Below are 20136 nucleotides of genomic sequence, written 5' to 3' on the forward strand. Positions count from 1 at the left end.
TCTTGTAGCTCATTTCTTCCAGCCTGGTACTAAACTTTTCAGAGCTTCCCGTTCCTTGAAATAAGAATATTGAATATTGAATAAGTGTATTTTTTTTTAACTTCCCTGTGTTTTAACATCAAATGAATTAGAGTCCTAGTGGGAAAATAGGTTAACGTATATGCCTCCAGAACATTTAGCAAGTGACTGGGAAGGCGAGTTTTTCTTCCCCTTTCCGACTTGCAGCTGCAATTTGAGCTCCGTCCCTGAAGTAGGACCAAGTGGGAATGAATGAGTGATCACGGGGGCAGCCTGTTGGGGGTGAGAAAGCAGATCGTTGTCTTTTCCCTTTTAACTGCCGTGTTTTTGATGTGCTGATCCACTGAAGCCCCAGCAAGAGTAGTGCCAACTGTGAACCACAGCCACAGTGCAACTGCCGTTGCCTTTCTGAAGTCTAGCTGCTACTCCTCCCACTCCAGAGTCACATCTCCAGGGCCAGCGCTCCTCATGTGGTCCCCGTCTCCCCTCTCCCAAATGCAGGAAGAGACAAATAGACGAGAGCCGAGGGGAGATTGTCCAGTCAGGACTCAAGTGACAGAGGTTCTGGTGCAGAAAATGGCAGAATTGGACAGGATCTGGCACTAACATTGGTACCAAAGGTGTGGCCAAAGGCAGATGTGCTTGCTGAACCACCCTTAGCGTGCTTGCCAGGACTCTCCAACATCTGCAATACCATTTCAGGCATTGACAAAATTATTATTTTACTGAAGCCTGTTTTTGAGCATTTTGATATGAAAAGGGTTTTGTTCCTTAAGATTTGAGACCCTCAGATTTGGAAGAAAGAGGGCTCTATGCTGAGAATTCTTCTTTTAAAGACAGACTTTTCCTAACATATTCCACACACCAGATTTTTGCCCTTTCCCCTTAAAACAGTACACTCTCTCCAGCAAGCAGGTGGCCAGTCTTAAGGCATTTGGCAATTTCTTAATACCTTTTGACAAACAGAGTGCTTGTTCCATCTAAATGTAAAGATGCTGAAGAAAAGCAAATGGAAAGTCTATTTTTTTAAGTTTTCCTCTGAGAATGTACAAGTAGTGTATTTGAGAAATTAGGTTCCAGTATATTGAAATGTATGGGAGTGAAGAAAACCCGACGTCCCTTTTTTATTTTGGTCCCTCTTGTGCCCAGTTAAACCTCCAGCCTTTTAACCGGTTTGTTTGCCCTTATTTGTCATTCAATTCCAGCTGCCCAGAGCAGTTAATACCCAGGCTCTGAGTGGAGCAGGGATATTGAGGATGGTGAACAAGGCTGCCGACGCTGTCAACAAAATGACAATCAAGATGAATGAATCGGATGCAGTAAGAGCTGATTTTTCGACTCGAATAATGAGATGAATTAATGAGGCTCAACAATTGCCTTTTAAAGTTGTACAAGTAGAAAATAGGGTATTAATTTGCTTATTGGGTTTAGTTCTGAGCTACAACAGTTGGCCACTCTGGTTATACATGGTTAATTTGTTGCTTTAAAACACAGAATATAGCTTGCTATTGGTAACCTCATTTACCGTGGTTTGCTCTTGCTAAATTAACTCGATTTTTCATTTTTGCCAGTGGTTTGAAGAAAAACAGCAGCAATTTGAGAACCTGGATCAGCAACTTAAGAAACTCCATGCCAGTGTTGAAGCCTTAGTCTGCCACAGAAAAGGTTAGTTTTATTGTTTAATGGCTTTACTACCCTACTGCTCATTTTTAAAATATTTCAATTAAAAAATGAATCTGATAATTAAATCTTTCTTCACAGTGGAATGGCGCTGTGGTCCATTTCAATGGGAAGACAGTTTTAATCCCCAGTGACAGAGCTCAGAGGCAGGTGTGGTCTGATTATAAAATCTGAAGAAGAAAAAAACAGGATCCCCTAGGCACAGTGTGGCGTATATTGTTTTTCTCATTGATTAAATTCTTAAAATTGTTACTCAACTGATTTCTAACTTGGTAAGTTCTATCTAGGGAATGCCAATAACCATTATAACGATAACAAGAGTTTGGGATTTATAGTGGAATGATCACTTTACTCTCTAAAACTTTCACTTTATCCTAGTGCCTTCATTTGAACTGGTAGAAAAAGCAAATGTGCAATAAGGTAAAACTGTAGTAACCTGAAAGCAAAATCTCTGTATTAGGAAGCATCACAGACTACTTTCCGATTTCTGAGACCTGGCAGTAATTTTTGGAGCAGACTTTTGGTAATCAGTTTATTTTCCCTGGAATGTCTTGGAGTAGGTCTAAAGTATTGTCTTTTCAAATTTCATTTTAATTGTGACTTTGACATATTTACCAAATAATGCTTATGGACATTAGTAAAACTAATGCAAAGCCTTCAGTATTGTACATATCTGTAACTTTATTTGTATTGATGTCTTTTTCCCCCCCTCTAGACTGTAAGCACATTGTGGGCGGGAAATGTCACTGTTTATTGTTGTACTGTACTTTCCCACATGCTTAGTACAGTGCTAAGTACACAGTAAGCGCTGAATAAATACAATTGAATGAATTAATGCCAATTTGTGAATCGGGAGCTGCGTGGGTTTGGGTTATTATTCAACTGATTAATTTCTAGCCTGTGTAGTTGTCAGAGGCCACTACTGGAGTCCAAATTCCTAGTACTCCTACTTTATCTTTTTTTTAAAAAAAACTTGAGTTCCTTGTTTCCCAGTTTCCAAAAATCTTAACATTTCATGGCTTGAGAATTAGTCTTTAATCTGAATTAGATAACGAAGGGGGACAAACACGAATGTCATCTGTCAGATTTTCACCTCACACTGTAGTACAGTGCCCAGCGGACTCATGCAATCTGTGAATCCTAGATAGTGCTACTTAGGTGAGCATTTCCTGTGGATTTCCACATCCATTTTATGTTCAAAGGTTTGTTCAAAAGTGGAATGGGGTTATTAAATTATTTAAATACTCTTTAGTTCTGGGCAATGGTTGTTCTCACTTCCTTGATTGGAAGCAAGTCCCTGGCTTTGTCTTGAAATTAATTTCCCGTAGTGTTAAAATATAAATGATTAAAGAAATTTCCTTTGAGTAATATTTTCATTTTGTGCCTCCCGTGTGAAGATCCAAGTATTTTAGGCTGGATTAATATTAGTACCCTAGTGGGAAAAATTCGTGATGCCTAAATCCCATTTTACATGGAGGCGGGGTGGGGGGTTGGACTGATGGATAGAAAGAGCTTGCTGAATTTCATATGATTTATGCAACCAAATGTAGTCCATCTCAAGTGTGATAAGCTTGACTTCTCCACCTCTCCAATATTTTGATGCCTAATTTAACTCAGTAAGGCCTCATCTGTCATGAAGGTTACATTCCTAACAAGCGTCACGTTTGGTAAAATTTGCATTCAGGAAGTCTGAGAATATACCAAAAAGATATACCAATGTAGGCTTTTGAAACTATCTTTAACTTGGAAAAAAATGGATGAATTATCTAAAACCACACAGTGATGTGGAGATGACTGCTACTCTTTAGTGTGTGTTCTTCACATTTCCCTACCAAACGTCTTAGCTGAACTTTGCCTCTAACCCATCAGTGCTCACATTTTCCCCCTACATACATCTTCCTCTTCCTCTCAAATCTGCCAACCCTAAGCCCTCCTAAAAAGCCATCTCCTCAGAGACAGATATTCCCTAATTCTCCACCATCCTGCCTGTCACCTCATCTGCCACCTTAGCCTTCACAGATATCTGTTTGTTATTTATCTACCTCTGGTAATTATTCACCATTTGTCTTTCCAGTTAGATCAGAAGAACTTCAGAGGCAGGGCCCATGTCTTTTATTTCTGCTGTAGATTTCCAAGTGCCTAATACAAGGCCTTGCCATTCTGTTGATGATTTCAGATCAGGGCAGTTAGCCTGTGTGTTATTTTAATGTTTTCTTTGTAAGTAGTTTGTGATAGCAGCATAAAACCATAAGAAACTGGTAAACTGAAATATGCCTTGTAAATACACAGTAAAAGTTGATGCTTTTTTGTTTCAGAACTTTCAGCCAACACAGCTGCCTTTGCTAAAAGTGCTGCCATGTTAGGCAGCTCCGAAGATCACACTGCTTTATCTAGAGCTTTGTCTCAGCTTGCTGAAGTTGAGGAGAAGATAGACCAGTTACACCAAGAGCAAGCTTTTGCTGACTTTTATGTGTTTTCAGAGCTTCTTAGTGACTACATTCGTCTTATTGCTGCAGTAAAAGTAAGGCCTGTTTTCTCCTCCTTTGGCTCCTCCTCTCTTTCTCCTTCCCAATGCAAAATATACCTGGGCAGTGATTTTGCTTGGAAAGCGACCATTTCCTATTAACCATGGTTGATTATTATTTTCAAGTGTGTCAAGGTGTACCACACTATACACAAAACTTTAATGAGTGAAGGTTGAATGCCTGCCCAGAGGGCAATTTCTATTGGCTTGAATAGTACAAGAGAAAACAGATTGGATTGGTTTTGCTTAGAGCTGGAAAAATTGCAGAACAGGCAAAAGGGCATTGCACACACCAGACCTGATTTTGGGGAGCTGGGGGGTGGGGATACTGTTGTGAAGGCTTTCATGGCTAGGTAGTTGATGTGAGAAGCAGTATGGCCTAGTGGAAAGATTACAAGCCTGGGAGCCAGAGGATCTGGGTTCTAATCCCAGGTATACCATTTGCCTGCTGGGCTCTAATCCCAGGTATACCACTTGCCTGCTGGGCGATATCGGGCAAGTCAGTTAACTTCTTTGTGTCTCAGTTTCCTCATCTGTAAAATGAGGATTCTGTAGTTATTCTCCCTCCTACTTACACTGTGAGTGCCATGCAGGAGAGGGACTGTCCCCAACCTTTCATTCATTCAATAGTATTTATTGAGCACTTACTATGTGCAGAGCACTGTACTAAGCGCTTGGGATGAACAAGTCGGCAACAGATAGAGACAGTCCCTGCCGTTTGACGGGCTTACAGTCTAATCGGGGGAGACGGACAGACAAGAACAATGGCAATAAACAGCGTCAAGGGGAAGAACATCTCGTAAAAACAATGGCAACTAAATAGAATCAAGGCGATGTACAATTCATTAACAAAATAAATAGGGTAACGAAAATATATACAGTTGAGCGGACGAGTACAGTGCTGTGGGGATGGGAAGGGAGAGGTGGAGGAGCAGAGGGAAAAGGGGAAAATGAGGCTTTAGCTGCGGAGAGGTAAAGGGAGGATGGCAGAGGGAGTAGAGGGGGAAGAGGAGCTCAGTTTGGGAACGCCTCTTGGAGGAGGTGATTTTTAAGTAGGGTTTTGAAGAGGGAAAGAGAATCAGTTTGGCGGAGGTGAGGAGGGAGGGCGTTCCAGGACCGCGGGAGGACGTGACCCAGGGGTCGACGGGATAGGCGAGACCGAGGGACGGTGAGGAGGTGGGTGGCAGAGGAGCAGAGCGTGCGGGGTGGGCGGTAGAAAGAGAGAAGGGAGGAGAGGTAGGAAGGGGCAAGGTGATGGAGAGCCTTGAAGCCTAGAGTGAGGAGTTTTTGTTTGGAGCGGAGGTCGATAGGCAACCACTGGAGTTGTTTAAGAAGGGGAGTGACATGCCCAGATCGTTTCTGCGGGAACATGAGCTGGGCAGCGGAGTGAAGAATAGACCGGAGCGGGGCGAGAGAGGAGGAAGGGAGGTCAGAGAGAAGGCTGACACAGTAGTCTAGCCGGGATATAATGAGAAGCAACCTGATTATCTTGTGTCTACCCCAAACAGTGGTATTTGTTGAAGACTTATTGTGTGCAGAGCACTGTTCTAAGTGCTTGGGAGAGTACATTACAGTCTTGTTGGTAGACAGAATCCCTGCCCCAAAGCCCAGAATTTAGTGCAGTGCTTGGCATGTATCATCATCTTCATCGTCAGTGGAATTTATTGAGCCTTACTATGTAGAGTAAGTGCTTAACAAATACTACTATTATTATTATTGTTAGATGTCTTGATTAACAATTCGTCCAGGTTTCATCAGGAATCTTCAGGATGGCTCTTCATAGTGACCCAAGCTCAAAATGTCCAATAAAACCTAAATGAAATCTTGACCAAAGCAGCTCAAAAGGAAGCACCTTAAACGTACAAAAACATTACCCTGTGGGTGTTTGTGTGTACCAGGTTTTGAGAGTGGACCTAGCCAGTTTCGCTTACTTTATAGCTGGAATCCTAGGAAAATCTTTCCGATGGAAACCATTGTAATGTAGCATCTTCCATAGTGTATTTGTATCAGGGAAATATTCTTTTTATTCAAACTAGATATTCCTGAGCACTAATGCTGGGAAGAACTAATTGGGATTTGCTGGCATTTGGGGAATATTTTAAAGTTTAAATGGACCGATGCCTAATGTAAACTCAAGGAAATTCATTAATTTCAGGTAACAACTAGAAACAAAACTATACGCTGAAACTAAAAGCAGTTTTTAGGTACTCCACACCATTACTTCTTGAGTTCTCTTTTTGAGCTCATTTTGCAATGTGCAACAAAAATTTGGCCCTTGCTCTGAATGCTTACAGTCTAATGGAAGAGAGCTAAAATAATAAACTGTTATTATCTTGGGTTTTTTTACATTGTGATGTTGTTTTCTGACTCTCCTGTGTTGGCCCAGATGGCATTCTACTTCTCCAGGGAATGGAAGGCCAGTACATAGCACTGTAGTAAGTGCTTGAGGAAGCACAATACAACAGGGTTAGCAGATGCATTCCTTGCCCTCAATAAGCTTACAGTCTAGCAGGAGAGACAGTAACAAAGCCTTGTGGAGAGAATGGAATTTGACTTGAGTCAATACTGATACTGATTTATTGAGTGCCTACTCTGTGCAGAGCAGTGTACTAAGAGCTTGGGAGAAGTACAGTGGAGTTCGTAGGCATAGGCCTGGTCCTAAAATTTACAGCTAGGAGGAAGAAGGAAAAGAAAATGGATATGTAGGTGTGTGAGACCTTAAGTTATAGGGTACCATAGGTGCTAAGTACAGAAGTTGGAATATTATCTGGGAAGAAGAGAAAATTAATTGGGAAATCCCTCTTGGAGGAATTGGAAAAAAAACCACATTTTTCTGGCAGTTGAGTCCTTTGACTTTTTGATGGTCGTAACCAGAGCTGATATGAGTTGAACCAAGGTCAATCATTTTATAAAAATTATATTACCCTCTCTGGCATTTCAGCAGAATCTACATTACCTGTTTTCCTTTATTTGCAAAGGCCTGTCGGTGAGTGCTAGTAGACCTTACAAGTGCAGTACTTGGGAATTTTATCTGACTTGTGAATAAACGAATAACTGGAATTCATTAGATGAGTGAGTCTTACACTTTTAATGAATAATACTGTTCCCAAAACAAGATGGAAAAAGGAAGAGTCTTCGTTTCCCATGTGCCATCATCCCTTAATCATCCCACATGCCCTTGACCCACATTTGTCCTCAGCTACCTGTATCACCAATACTCTTCTTTCCTCCCCACTCCCTTCTATCCCTGTTCCTCCCCCTTCCCCCCCCTCCCCCCGCTGGTGGTAATCATTGATTCTCTCCACCACTCCCTTCCTTAATCTGTCCCTTATGGTCTGCTCCTCTCTTCTCACTTGTGCCTTCGATCAATTATGCTGTCCATTTCTTTCTAATTTTATCCAAGATCTCCCCTATATTTTAAACCCCTGTGCTTTCTCACTCAATCTCCCTTATAGACCTTTTTTTAATTCTCTCCTGACAGAATCTGTTTCTCTACTTTCCTTTTCTCTCATTTCTCTAAGGGTTAGTGATTGATAAAGACTTGCATTCAGGCATGAATTTCCTCCCTCCAGCTACTTTTGTTCACCTTTCACTTCCTTCACCTTCTGTTCCTTTCCTTGTTTCTGACCAGCCTGTCCTGCTCTTCTCATAAACTCCTCCAATAGACCGCAAGCTTCTTGAGGGCAGTAGTTGTGTCTGCCAACTCCTTGATATTGTACTCTCCCCAAGTGCTTAGTACAGTGCTCTGCACACAGTAAGCACTCTAATACTAGTGATTGATTTCAATTCCATAACCCTCTCTCTTTTTAAATTTTTTGCCATTTAGTATTTGTTAAGTGTTCAGTATGTGTCAAACACCATTCTAAGTGCTGGGACAGATACAAGTTGATTAGGTTGGACACAGCCCCTTTCCCACATGGAACGCACAGTCTAAGTAGGAGTGAGTACAGGAGAACTGAGGCACAGAGAAGTTAAGTGACTTGCCCAAGGACCCAGAGCAAGCAATTGGCAGAGGTGGGATTAGAATCCAGGTCCTCTGATTCCCGAGCCTGTACTGTTTCCACTAGGCCATGCTGCTTCTCACTCGTCCCCAAGTGGCTTCTTAGATTAATATTACACTGAACACCTTACTCTGACAACACAGTCTCCTCTTTGAAATGTCTCATCAAAGTCAACTTTAAACACTTTCTAGAACTTCCTATTGGAATTGATTTGCAACATTTACACAGCTCCAGTCACCTAGTTATTTGTATTGAAGATATTTTGAACCTGCTAGAAAATGGCTTTCTAGCCCTTACTGTGCATTCTAAAACAAGAGTAGCATTCAAGAAACTCAGTTCGTCAGGATAGGCTACATAGTTCCTTTGGTCTCATAACTGTAAGGGTATTTTGGAAATAAACAGATGGTGTAACAACATTGCCACTCAAGAATGTTTCATTTACAGGGTGTGTTTGATCATCGAATGAAGTGCTGGCAGAAATGGCAAGATGCTCAGGTTACTTTGTTGAAAAAGCGTGAAACTGAAGCAAAAATGCAACTTGCCAACAAACCAGATAAACTTCAGCAAGCTAAAGATGAAATTAAAGAGGTAATTAATAGTACATGTTTGATAGGTTTACTGTGAATCATGAAAAATGTACACCTCCATTCATTAATGCATAATTTTACATATATTTATTTTATGAACCATCAAACACCTTTGGTTTTTTTCCCATGTTGTCTGTGGAATTTTGTTAGAACAACTCTCTTATGTTCTGCCCACTTGTTTCAAGATGTTTTGATTTGGTAAGGCCCTGTGTATTGCCCCAGTTGTTGGTGGAATGAGAAGGAAAGGGATGAACATGGAATTGTCTAATATCCTTCTATGTTACCAGAATTCTCTTGAGTTTCTTTTTAAGCCAATTTTTGGTAACTGAAATTAATAAATGTATCAAAATCTTTATAGTCCAGCTAAAAGGACTTTGTGTAAAATCCACTCCCATGTACTGTTAACTTACACACCATTTCCCCCCATATATATGTATGTATATATGGTGTTTCCATAAATATACAGAGGTTTGTCATAATTTATAAACTTCTTTTGTCATGCTTCACTAAGGAAATTGAAGAGGTAGGCCAATTTTGTATTTATTTGAATAAACACACATGGGGAAGCATCATTGCATAGCTTAAACCGTCACAATTTTTTGGCTGCTTTCATTAGTCACTATTCACAAACTGTTTTAGTTTCGGCACTCCACACAATGTTTTTCCATGGATCTACAGGCTACAGGCAACATGCCCTTCTCAGCAAAAGTCTACTGACTTCTGTCATTGCCGTTGAAAACCTTGTTTTTGAACAAATTTACAACCTTATGGATTTCTGAATCTTCATTTCTTTGGGCTTATAGAGAATAAAAATTTTGTATTTTTAAATGAGTAGATTACTTTTGGCTCATCTTATTGTTTTGAAACTGAAAGTAAAGCGTGTTATTCAATCAATCATATGTATTGAGCGCTTCCTGTGTGCAGAGCACTGTACTAAGCACTTGGGAGAGTACAGTATAACAGAGTTGGCAGTCACGTTCCCTACCCACAACAAGCTTACAGTCTAGAGGGGGAGACAGACATTAAGATAAATGAATTACAGATATGATCTCTCTAGCATTCTTGCCCAATAATTTAATTGGTACCAAAATTTACTTTGTCAATAGTCTGATCACAAAAGGAGTCTTATGACCCCCTTGATTTGTGATTCAGGTGTCTGGCAGCTGGGCTTTACTTCACTTTAATTGGAGGTGATGTCCTTTGCATGCTGGTAATTCTAATGGAGTCAGTTTGCTGCATGTCAGAGCATTGTAGCAAATGTTCAAAGGAGCTCCTGTTGTGTGGAAACAGCAGTGTAACCAGTCAGTGAGTGTCCATTGCAGGTAATATCAAGAGGAGCAGTTGCTGTGGTCTTGGGACTCCATTAAGTGTGGCCTGTAGCAGAACAGAAGATGATGTTGATCTGGAATGTTAACCTAGTCTCTTACATGTTTTTCTTTCTTAGTGGGAGGCCAAGGTTCACCAAGGGGAGAGAGATTTTGAGCAGATCTCCAAAACCATTCGCAAAGAAGTGGGAAGATTTGAGGCATGTATTGGGGTTTTCCTTTTCCAAGAACACAATCACATGCATTGCAAATCATGATAAAAACTGATTCAGATGTCCCAACAATGAAACATTTGACCTAAATCGATGTACTTTATTTATTAACAGAAAGAACGTGTGAAAGACTTTAAAGTTGTTATTATCAAGTACTTAGAATCATTAGTGCAAACACAACAGCAGGTAAGTAAGTTTTGCCAACTGGCTTCAATTTTCTTATAAAATTCAGATACTGAGTACCAACCTGTCCGGGACTGGAAATTCCATTTGTAAATAGAATATCGTAGTAGAATTTTTAGGATATGCTAGGCAAGCATTTAAATGGTTAAAATTTCAATTTGGAGATTGAAGTTTTTTAAAATGAAGTGTTTTTATTTTTGTTACAGTACAATTCAATGCAAAATTATCTTTAAAGTTTGCTTGGGACGTTCTAATATTTCCAGTGAATTTGATTGTAATTTTACTTGTGAAACTTGTCACCCTGACTAGACATGATGAGAGCTGATGAAACAGTTTCATGTAGAGTCTGAGAAGTTTTCTTCTCTCGGTCATATAGCTACTAACTGTCTTTCAAGGCATTGAAACTAAACCTATTTATGTAATGAGTATCTGGAATGAGAAATAAGTTATTGCAGTCCTAATGGGAAAATTGAATATTGGTCTCAAGCTTATGCAAAGAAAATATACAGGGGAAGCAGTCAAGAATTAAAATTCTCAATACAAACTGGTAGATAGATTCATATGTTTTTCTTAAAGTTTGTAATTTAGAATTCTCCAAAAGTGGACATAGTCCTCACCACAAATAATTTGGAGGAATTTAGTTATTTTTCCATTATTTTAGAATACAGCATTGTATCCCATCAAAACATTTTAATCCCATTGAACAATCATTATTTAAAACAATATTTTTCCAATATTTATAAAGTCCAAATAACCTGAGTGGTATCTTGTTTACCTTGAAGACCTAATTCTAGTTTCCTGCCAAGTTTTTGTTTTCTCATTATCACATGAACTACATGCAGAAAAAAATACCAGCCCCAGGATGGGTAGTATGCCGGTTATGTAAAATTTATCTATAAAAATATTAATACTGGTCAGGAACTTTCTGTATCTTTTAGTAGTATTTTATTTTCATTTAGTAGAATATATCCCCTTTTGGGAAAACTGTGCTCAGTGGTGTCGTTTTATTGTCTTCCACACAGCTGATAAAATACTGGGAGGCATTCCTACCTGAAGCCAAAGCCATCGCCTAGAATAAAGATGATTCCAAATTTGAAGATTCTCTGGATGTTTGTCCTGGTTATGCTAAATTCCACAGTGAAATCACTTTAAAATCATCCAAATAAACCACTATATATTTTCTGAATTAACATGTGGCTTTTTTTATATACTATGACATTTTATTAATAGCTGCATGTCCTGACCCTCTTGAATTAAGTGGACTGTGGCATGACATTCTGCAATAATTTGCTGGATTGAACACTATTGTGTCTTAATACTTGCACTAAAAAGTGCACTGCAAGGCCAGAAAGTTTTACAATATTTTTTTCTTTACAATATGTTCCGTAGTATGTCTGATCTTTATCAAACAAATAATTGCAGTGATTAATGTTCACTTACACATTCCTGTACAGAATCCTGATTTTGTGATAATTATAATAAAGGGATGTACCTTGTGAAGTTCTAGTAACAAATTATTTTAACATGATAAAATATATAGGGTCCTTTTAAAGTGTTCTTTAATTATTAACTTTTTTCCTGCTTGAAATTTGGGTATGGGAAATCTAACCCAACTGCTCCTATTTTATTTGCTACTAGGACTTGAAATTTCCAGTCACTAAGCAAAATCAAGCTAAAATCTAACCAAGCAACTGTTATGAATCTAAAAAATTATTGTCCTGTTTCCTTAGAGCGCTGTAATGTTGTACGGTTAACTGGAACTAGGAATGCTTTGTATATCGTGGTGAAAAGGACAGATGGTTATGCTAGGTTTTACCTTTCAGGTAGGCTGCTGCAAGGGAACGTGAAGAGAACATTCCGGTCGGAACAGCAGTGTAGCTTGCATGATTCCTGAGTGCAGAAACCTAGCTTAGCCACGCAGCCATTGCCGACTTGTACATTTCCCGTAGCCTTGAAAACTGAAAGTGTTTTCGGAGCCCTCAGTCCTTTCCTCTTTAGGTATTTAAAAACGCTAGGCCTTTCCATGTCCTGCGTGTTGGATCTGGGGGCCAGCCTCTAGCCAGGAGTAATGGGCTGGCTGGGCTGACCTTGTCTCTTACCACTGTGTACCCTGCTAGCACTCAGAAAGTAGATGGAGAGAGGAGGCCCAAGACAACTTGTTTGCCTTTTGGTGACTGGAGCAAGCAAGCCATTCCCCTCACAGTTCTCAGTCTTCCATTGGCAGGTATACTGACTTTTTAGGGCAGTGGAATGCTGTTTATCTTCCTATGTTAGGGTGGTCCAACCTTTACAGGGAAAGAGGGTCCCTCCGTTCCTGGCCCTGAGCTAGGATTGACATCAGAAAAAGGAAGGGGGTGGGGGGATGGGCGGCTTGGGGATTTAGGGCCTTCGCAAATAACCAGGGCGAGGAAGGGATGTGGACCGCCTACAGTAATATCACCCTATATTATTGAAACCCCGAAAGCTATTCCCCACACAAGCTTGAGTTAGATGTGGGTGAAATAGGCGCTACATAAATACAGGAGTCACCCAGAGCAGACATCCTAAAGCGTTCAGCATTCACACGGAGCTAAATATGGGCAGCCTTGACTTGCGGTTTCGTATTAGTCACTCGGATCGTCTCCAATTGCCGCCACATTCTCAAATAGCAGAGTTGTTCCAGGGGACCAACTGCTGGCTACCTGGAAGAATAAATGCCACTTCAGAATTGGCCAGTGAACTCCCAGGAAATACTTGCTTTTTATCTGGGTTACCTTAACAGTCTACTCTTGGGGAAGGAACGTTGCTTACATGTTGTTAACCATTGCATTGATAATAATAATCGCAATAATTTAACCTCTTCAGTTATTTTCTCTCCAGCATTGGCTTGGCAAAGTAACGCAAGTCTGTAACAGGAAGATGTTGACAAGAAATTGGATTTAGATATTTCTCTGTATTTGTACGTGCAAAGGTACAAAACTACATTTCCCCTTGCCTGCATTGCTTTATCTGCATGCAACCTTCAGATTGTAAACAAATGACATGTCTTCCAATACAATGGTTTTTAATCTTTTTTTGGATTTTTATGGAACATCTAAGGTTATACTGCTGGAGACTATTTTCCAGAATAACATGATTTACAATGTTAATTTTGTGTAAATGGGAATTTATACATAACAAAAAACTGTATAATGTGCAATACACTTCTAATTAATACCATTTTGTTTCAATGAAGGAAAAAAAAACATACATGTGCCGCTATTGGGTGCCAACTTTTTATTTTAAGCGCGGGGGAAAACTTGGGTTGGGGCACTGGGGTGGTGAGGGAGGAAAAAGGAGGAAGGAGGAGGAGCAAAGAAGAGAGGGAGAGGAGGAAAAGAAAAGAGGGGTAAAGGGAGATAGGGAGAAAGTAAAAAGGCAGGTGGTGTCTGATATTTCTATTTTACTCTCCCAAACCTCTAGAACAGAACTCAGCACATGAAGTGCTGAGTGAATGGACTCTGTCAGTGCTCTTGCCACTTAACTTCATGGAGCCGCAAGTCCGGGCCAAACATTATTTTTGACCCTGGCACCTATGAGCCATTCAACCCTGTACCCTCTGCCCACTGGCATTCTCAGCAAGCTGCAGCAACTCTGGAGCCAGCCCAGGACTGGCCTGTTGAGGCAGAGCAACTGCTACTCACGACCCAGCTGGGTAGGGGACGGCCAGATGGTGGTCCCGGGTGGACGGCAGTGCTAGGTCCAAGAAGGGGCATGCTGGGGCAAGAATGGCCTGCGGCCTGGTCTCACAGCCCAGTAAGGATGACTGGGACCTTGCAGAGCTCCACCGTGTTTCTGATTTTGAGGCGGTTAGACAAGCTAGCTAGCTACAGCCCCCTGACCTGCTTCAAAATCTGGGTGAAGCTAATGGCTTTGCCCATGCAGGTTTTCACCTTGGGGACCATCATCCTTCCCACCTCCATGGAGTTGGTACCTATGGATGCTATAAAAAGGGTCTACTATCACCACATAGTCGTGAATGTCATCTGGAGGAATTCTGTGAAACTGCAGGGATGAATAACCATCTCACCATGGTATTCATTCAGTCATTTATCAAGCGCCTACTGTGTTCTGAGCACTGTACTAAGTGCTTGGGAGAGTATAATAGAACAATAGACAGACACATTCCTGCCCACGATGAGCTTACACTGGTAGCCTCACCGAGACTTAATAGATATGCAGCCACAAACATTTTTCAATGCCTCACTTGAATTTTACCCAAAGTCACAGTGTGAAGGATAAAAATTATGGTATTTAAGTGCATACTATCTACGAAGCACTGTTCTAAGCACTGGAGCTGCTACAAGATAATCAGCTGGATAAGTCCCTGTTCCACACAGCTCACAGTCTAAGGGTGAGGGAAAACAGGTAATCCTCATTTTACAGATGAAGAAATGGAGGCACAGAGAAGTAACTTGCCCACGGTGATGACAAAGTGGCAGAGGCGGAATTAGAACCCAGGCCTCCTGGATCCAGGCCTGTGTACTTCCCACGAGGCCACCCTGTTTCTCAAACTACCCCGCCCAACATCTTGTTTTTGCCACACTGCCAGGGGTCATTTATCACGGCAGGGTGGGAAGTAGAGCCAGTTTATTCCTCTTATGGAAAAAACACTGCCCTGGACCTCGAGACTTAGGTTCTAGTTTCATTTCTCATCCTAATTGTGCCTACTGGGGCTCGGCCATCGACAGGGAAGGTTTCTGTTCAAGGAGTCACCTGAGGTTTTTAGGAAGATGGGTAGGCCCAGCAGAAACCCTGAAAAATAACTGGTTTAACATGGGCAGCGAAAACTGCACTGATACCAGGTTCACTGCCTACCGAGTCCTGGTGCTATGCCGCAGCACATCAGCACTATGCTGTGGTGATTTTGACTGCAAGTTCATCTTGTAATAATTCTGCAAAGGTGGAGGATTCCCAAATCTATATCTCTAGATCTGATCTCTCCTCCTCTGCTGTCTTGGATTTCCTCTTGCCTTCAGGATCTCTAATTGGATGTTCCACCGACACCTCAAATTTAACACGTCCAAAATGGAACTTCTCATATTCCTTCCCAAACCCTGTCCTTCCCCTGCCTTTTTCATCACTGTAGACAAGACCACCATCCTCCCTGTCTCTCAAGCCCATTACCTTGGCATTCTCCTTGACTCCTGTCTCTGGTTCAACCTACATATTCAATCTATCACTAATTCCTTTCTGTTCAACCTCAAAAACATAGCTAAAATCTGGCCTTTCCTGTCCCTCCAAATACTGCCAAGTTAATCCAAGCGCTTATTGCATCCCACCTTGATTACCCTGTCAGCCTCCTTCCTGACCTACCTGTCTCCTATCTCCAGTCCAGTTCATATTTCATTCTGCTGCCTGGATCATTTTTCTCCAAAACTGTTCAGTCCATGTTTCCCCACTCCTCAAGAACCTGCAGTGATTGCCACCCGTCCCCTTCTGCATCAAACAGAAACAACTTACAGTAGGCTTTAAATCAATAAATCAAATTTATTGAGTGCTTACTGTGTTCAGGGCACTGTACTAAGCGCTTGGGAGAGTACAGTGTGAGACATTCCCTGCCCACAATGCACTTACAGTCTACAGGGGAGACAGACAATATAAATAAACTACAGATATGTACATAAGTGCTGTGGGGCTGGGAGGAGAGATGAATAAAGGGAGCAAGTCAGGGCGAAGCAGAAGGAAGAGGAATGAAAGGACAAGAGGGTTTAGGGAAGGCTTCTTGGAAGAAATGTGCCTTCAATAAATCTTTGAAGTGGGGAAAGTAATTGTCACCAGGATTTGAGGAGGGAAGGCATTCCAGGCCAGAGGCAGGACGTGGGTGAGTTTGAAGGTGAGATAGGTGAGATCAAGGTACAGTGAGAAGGTTAGCACCAGAGGAGCGGAGTGTGCGGGCTACAGTGTAGTATGAGAGTAGTGTGGTGAGGTAGGAGGGGGCAAGGTGATTGAGTGCTTTAAAGCCGACAGTAAGGCGTTTGTTTGTTGATGCAGAGGTGGATGGGTAACCGTTGGAGGTTCTTGAGGTGTGGGGAAACTTGGACTGAACTTTTTTGTAGAAAAAATGATCCGGGTGGCAGAGTGAAGCATGAAGAGTGGGGAAGAGACAGCAGTCTGAGAGGTCAGGAAGGAGGCTGATAGAGTAATCAAGGCTGCATAGGATAAGTGCTTGGATTATTGTGGTAGCAGTTTGGATGGAGAGGGAGGAAAGGATGGATTTTAGTGATCTTGTGGAGGTTAAATTGACAGGATTTAGTGGTTGAATATGTGGATTGAATGAAAGGGAGGAGTCAAAGATAATGCCAAGGTTACAGACTTGTGAGACAAGAAGGGTGGTGGTGCTGTCTACAGTGATGGGAAAGTCAGGGGAAGGACAGGGTTTGGTTGGAAGATAAGGAGTTCCAGCCTTACCTGTCTGATTTTCTACTATGACCCAGACATCACTTTACCTCTATCTCATCTATCTCAGAGCCGACCCTTAGCTTACGTTCTGCCTCTGTCCTGAAACTCCCTCCCTCTTCATATCCAAGAGATGGTCACTCTCCCCACTTTCAGAGCCTTATTAAAAGCATATCTCAAAGAGGTCTTCCCCGACTAAGCCCTCATTTCCTCTTCCCCCATGCCCTTCTGCATTGCCCCTGCACAAGATTCAGAGCAGTGCCTGGCACATAGTAAGCGCTTAACAAATACTACATTAACAAATGTACATATCCATAATTTATTTATTTGTATTAATGTCTGTCTCCCCCTCTAGAGTGTCAGCTCATCTAGGGCAGGGAATGTGTCTACCAACTCTTTTTTGTCATACTTGCCCAAGTGGTTAATACAGTGCTCTGCACACAGTGCTCAATAAATGCAATCGACTGAACCTATATGAGAAAAGCGCTTGAGCACTTAATCCTATATATGTACAGCGCTTAAGCATTGTACACAAGTGCTATGGGACTGAAGGAGGGGTGAATAAAGGGTGCAAATCCAAGTGCAAAATCCAAGCCTTGATCCTGACATCTCAAATTTGAGGCTCATCCATCCTTCTGGATGGGAGACTCTATCATCATCATCTGACCTTATTATCTTTCTGAGGCTGTGAGCCCCAGCATTTATTCCAGCTCTTAGTACAGTGCTTGGCACATAGTGTTTAACAAATACCATTATTGTTATTATCATAATCATCATCAAGGTGACCCATCTTCACTCAACCAGGCCCAAGTCTGCTCACTCTTGCTTCTTCCTGGATTACCCATGCCAGCCGGCTTTGGGGCAACATTCCCACCCTAGATATTGTTTGGCCTATTTTTAGCCCAGCAGCAAACAGCATGGATGAGTGGGAAATGGAGAAAGTCTGCAGGGAATGTGGTCAGTTGGAGAACGCTTTGAGTCCCGAGGACCTGGAACAGTGATCTTTCAGCCTTTTAAGTAAAGCCTCCTTGGGTGGGAAACTGGGAGTAATCTTGCAAAAAGCTTCATCCACAGGCCTCCAAGAGCAATTGATTTCTTAAGACGACACCAGCACAGCCCCAAGATAGTGACTGCTGCCCAGCAAGAGGGGAAAATGTCCTTCCTTTCAAGTCTCTGTTCATCGCTTTATCTTCAATCTTTTTTTATGATATGTTTTAAGCGCTTACTTTGTACTGTACTAAGTGCTGGGGTAGATACAGGTTGGACACAGATCATGTCCCAAAAGGGGCTTCCAGTCTTAACCCCCATTTTACAGATGAGGTAACTGAGGCACAGAGAAGTTCAGGCACTTGCTCAAGGTTACACAGCTGACAAGAGGTGGAGCCAGGATTAGAACCCAGGTACATCTGACTCTTACCTTATTGACTTGTTCGGTGCTGATGAGCCTTTCCGTCTTGGCTTGTTCACCAGTTTCCTCTTGAAGCCTGAAGACTCCACATTCTTTACCTCATCTGTTCCCTAGAGCTAACCAGCTCCATTGGCTCTGTGGAATATGGGACCAATTCAATTAGAATAATATTAATAATGGTATTTTCTAAGTGCTTACTATGTGCCAAGTACTGTTCTAAGCACTGGGGTAGATACAAGGTAGGTTGTCCCACATGGGGCTTACAGTCTTAATTCCCATTTTACAGATGAGGTAACTAAGGCCCAGAGAAGTGAAGTGACTTGCCCAAGGTCACACAGCAGACAAGTGACGGAGCCGGGATTAGAACCCATGCCCTTCTGACACCCACCCAGACCCATGCCCTATCCACTATGCCATGCTGAAACTTGAGCCTCATTGGATCTCAATTTGGGGCAGACATCTTTTCAATAAAACAGAATATCCATTTCCCATGACTTTGCGTTTAATGATTAGATTAGTTAACTGGCACACACTACTGTGCATATTTATCCTGCTAAAAGATCCCCTTGCCCCTCAGGGTCACACCTGGAGAGTTTCCAGTACTCTACCAGTCTCGGCTATGGGAGGGAGAGTCAAGCAGAGGCATATCCATTCCATTCCTAGCTTGGGAAGTGTCTAGTGAGTGGAAGGCAATCTGCTACAAGTCAAAACTCACCTATGCTGGGCAGCAGTGGCATGGGAGAGACTCGAGGGCGGAGACTCAGGTTTACTGCGCAGAAGGAGGCAATGGTAAACCTCTTCCGTATTTTTATCAAGAAAACTCTATGGACCAGAACGTTTGCAGCTGGAAGTGGGGCGTTCTGGGAGAGATGCATCCATGGCGTCGCTATGGGTCGGACATGACTCGACAGCATAAGACAACAACAACAAAAGACCCCTGCCTGACAATCAAGAGGACCAAGAAAGATGAGAGGACCATCCACTAATAAGCAATCCTGGGGAAAACAGGAAAACCCAAGCTTTTAGTGAACGTTGGGGAACTTCCTAAACCCCAAGCTCCTTTATGACATGAAATCTCACACTCATCGCACTCGCTGTTGGCACCATTATTAAATTATGGCTGGCTGGCTGACACATGTAAAACACATGGCTGGCCATGCATGAGGCAGCAACGAGTAAAATCAGTAGCCGTTTGGGGGTTTTCGCTTAGCTTTGCATCAGGAAAATGGCTGTAACCTTTTGGTGTTTGAAATTCTTTGCAATTTCCCTCCAACTGCATGTCAAGGTGAAAGGCCAAAGAAGACAAGCATCTTTCCCTGGCCTCTGTGTGGGTTTGATTATTTTAAAGGACTCATTGGGTCACAGTGGCCAGGATTCAGGTTTGATTTCAATTTGTGGAAAAGCTCATTTTGTGTTCAAACATTTTTATCAAGTAACTGGCATTGATTGTTCAGAAATTTTATAAGCAACTATGCCATCTGGAAAACCTCAAACTAAAGGGATGATGAACTATTTAAAATGTGGCTATAGATGCTAAATATTAGGGCAAATAAATCTGTAGTTGGCAAAGATATTTCCACCCAACTTGGATGTAAGTGACAAAATGCCTGTCATGCTGACTAGAATGGCATCTGAATTCGTTCTTCTAGGTAAAAATGATTTTATATGGTTCTTTTAGAGACTCAATCTCATTCAAATCTAGAATTCTCACTCTCATTACTAGGCAAACATGCATTGGAATGGCTGTGGTCCTTCTTTCATCATCATTTTGTATTCTAGAA

At 41.8% G+C, this 20136-nt stretch overlaps 1 protein-coding gene and 1 non-coding gene across 6 annotated transcripts in view; both read left to right on the forward strand.

Moving 5' to 3' along the window:
• The window catches only part of SNX2 (sorting nexin 2), a 57370-nt gene extending 43605 nt beyond the window's left edge, over positions 1-13765 (forward strand). For 3 of the 5 annotated variants that reach the window (XM_029054721.2, XM_029054719.2, XM_029054723.2), the window contains 8 exons: positions 1224-1337; positions 1590-1683; positions 4014-4219; positions 8668-8811; positions 9322-9333; positions 10255-10335; positions 10462-10533; positions 11553-13765. In XM_029054721.2, coding sequence (XP_028910554.1) covers positions 1224-1337; positions 1590-1683; positions 4014-4219; positions 8668-8811; positions 9322-9333; positions 10255-10335; positions 10462-10533; positions 11553-11603 — 774 coding nt within the window. In that variant the 3' untranslated portion in view covers positions 11604-13765. The remainder of the gene's footprint in view (positions 1-1223; positions 1338-1589; positions 1684-4013; positions 4220-8667; positions 8812-9321; positions 9334-10254; positions 10336-10461; positions 10534-11552) is intronic. The other 2 variants (XM_029054722.2, XM_029054720.2) reach the window with 1 other exon arrangement.
• A 5157-nt stretch (positions 13766-18922) lies between these two features.
• LOC114808301 lies at positions 18923-19060 on the forward strand. Its single transcript, XR_003756147.1, has one exon. It is a non-coding gene; the product is annotated as a small nucleolar RNA SNORA7 (small nucleolar RNA).
• The last annotated feature ends 1076 nt before the right edge of the window (positions 19061-20136 follow it).

The sequence above is a fragment of the Ornithorhynchus anatinus genome, chromosome X5 (genome assembly GCF_004115215.2).
Source record: "Ornithorhynchus anatinus isolate Pmale09 chromosome X5, mOrnAna1.pri.v4, whole genome shotgun sequence".
Taxonomy (NCBI): domain Eukaryota; kingdom Metazoa; phylum Chordata; class Mammalia; order Monotremata; family Ornithorhynchidae; genus Ornithorhynchus; species Ornithorhynchus anatinus.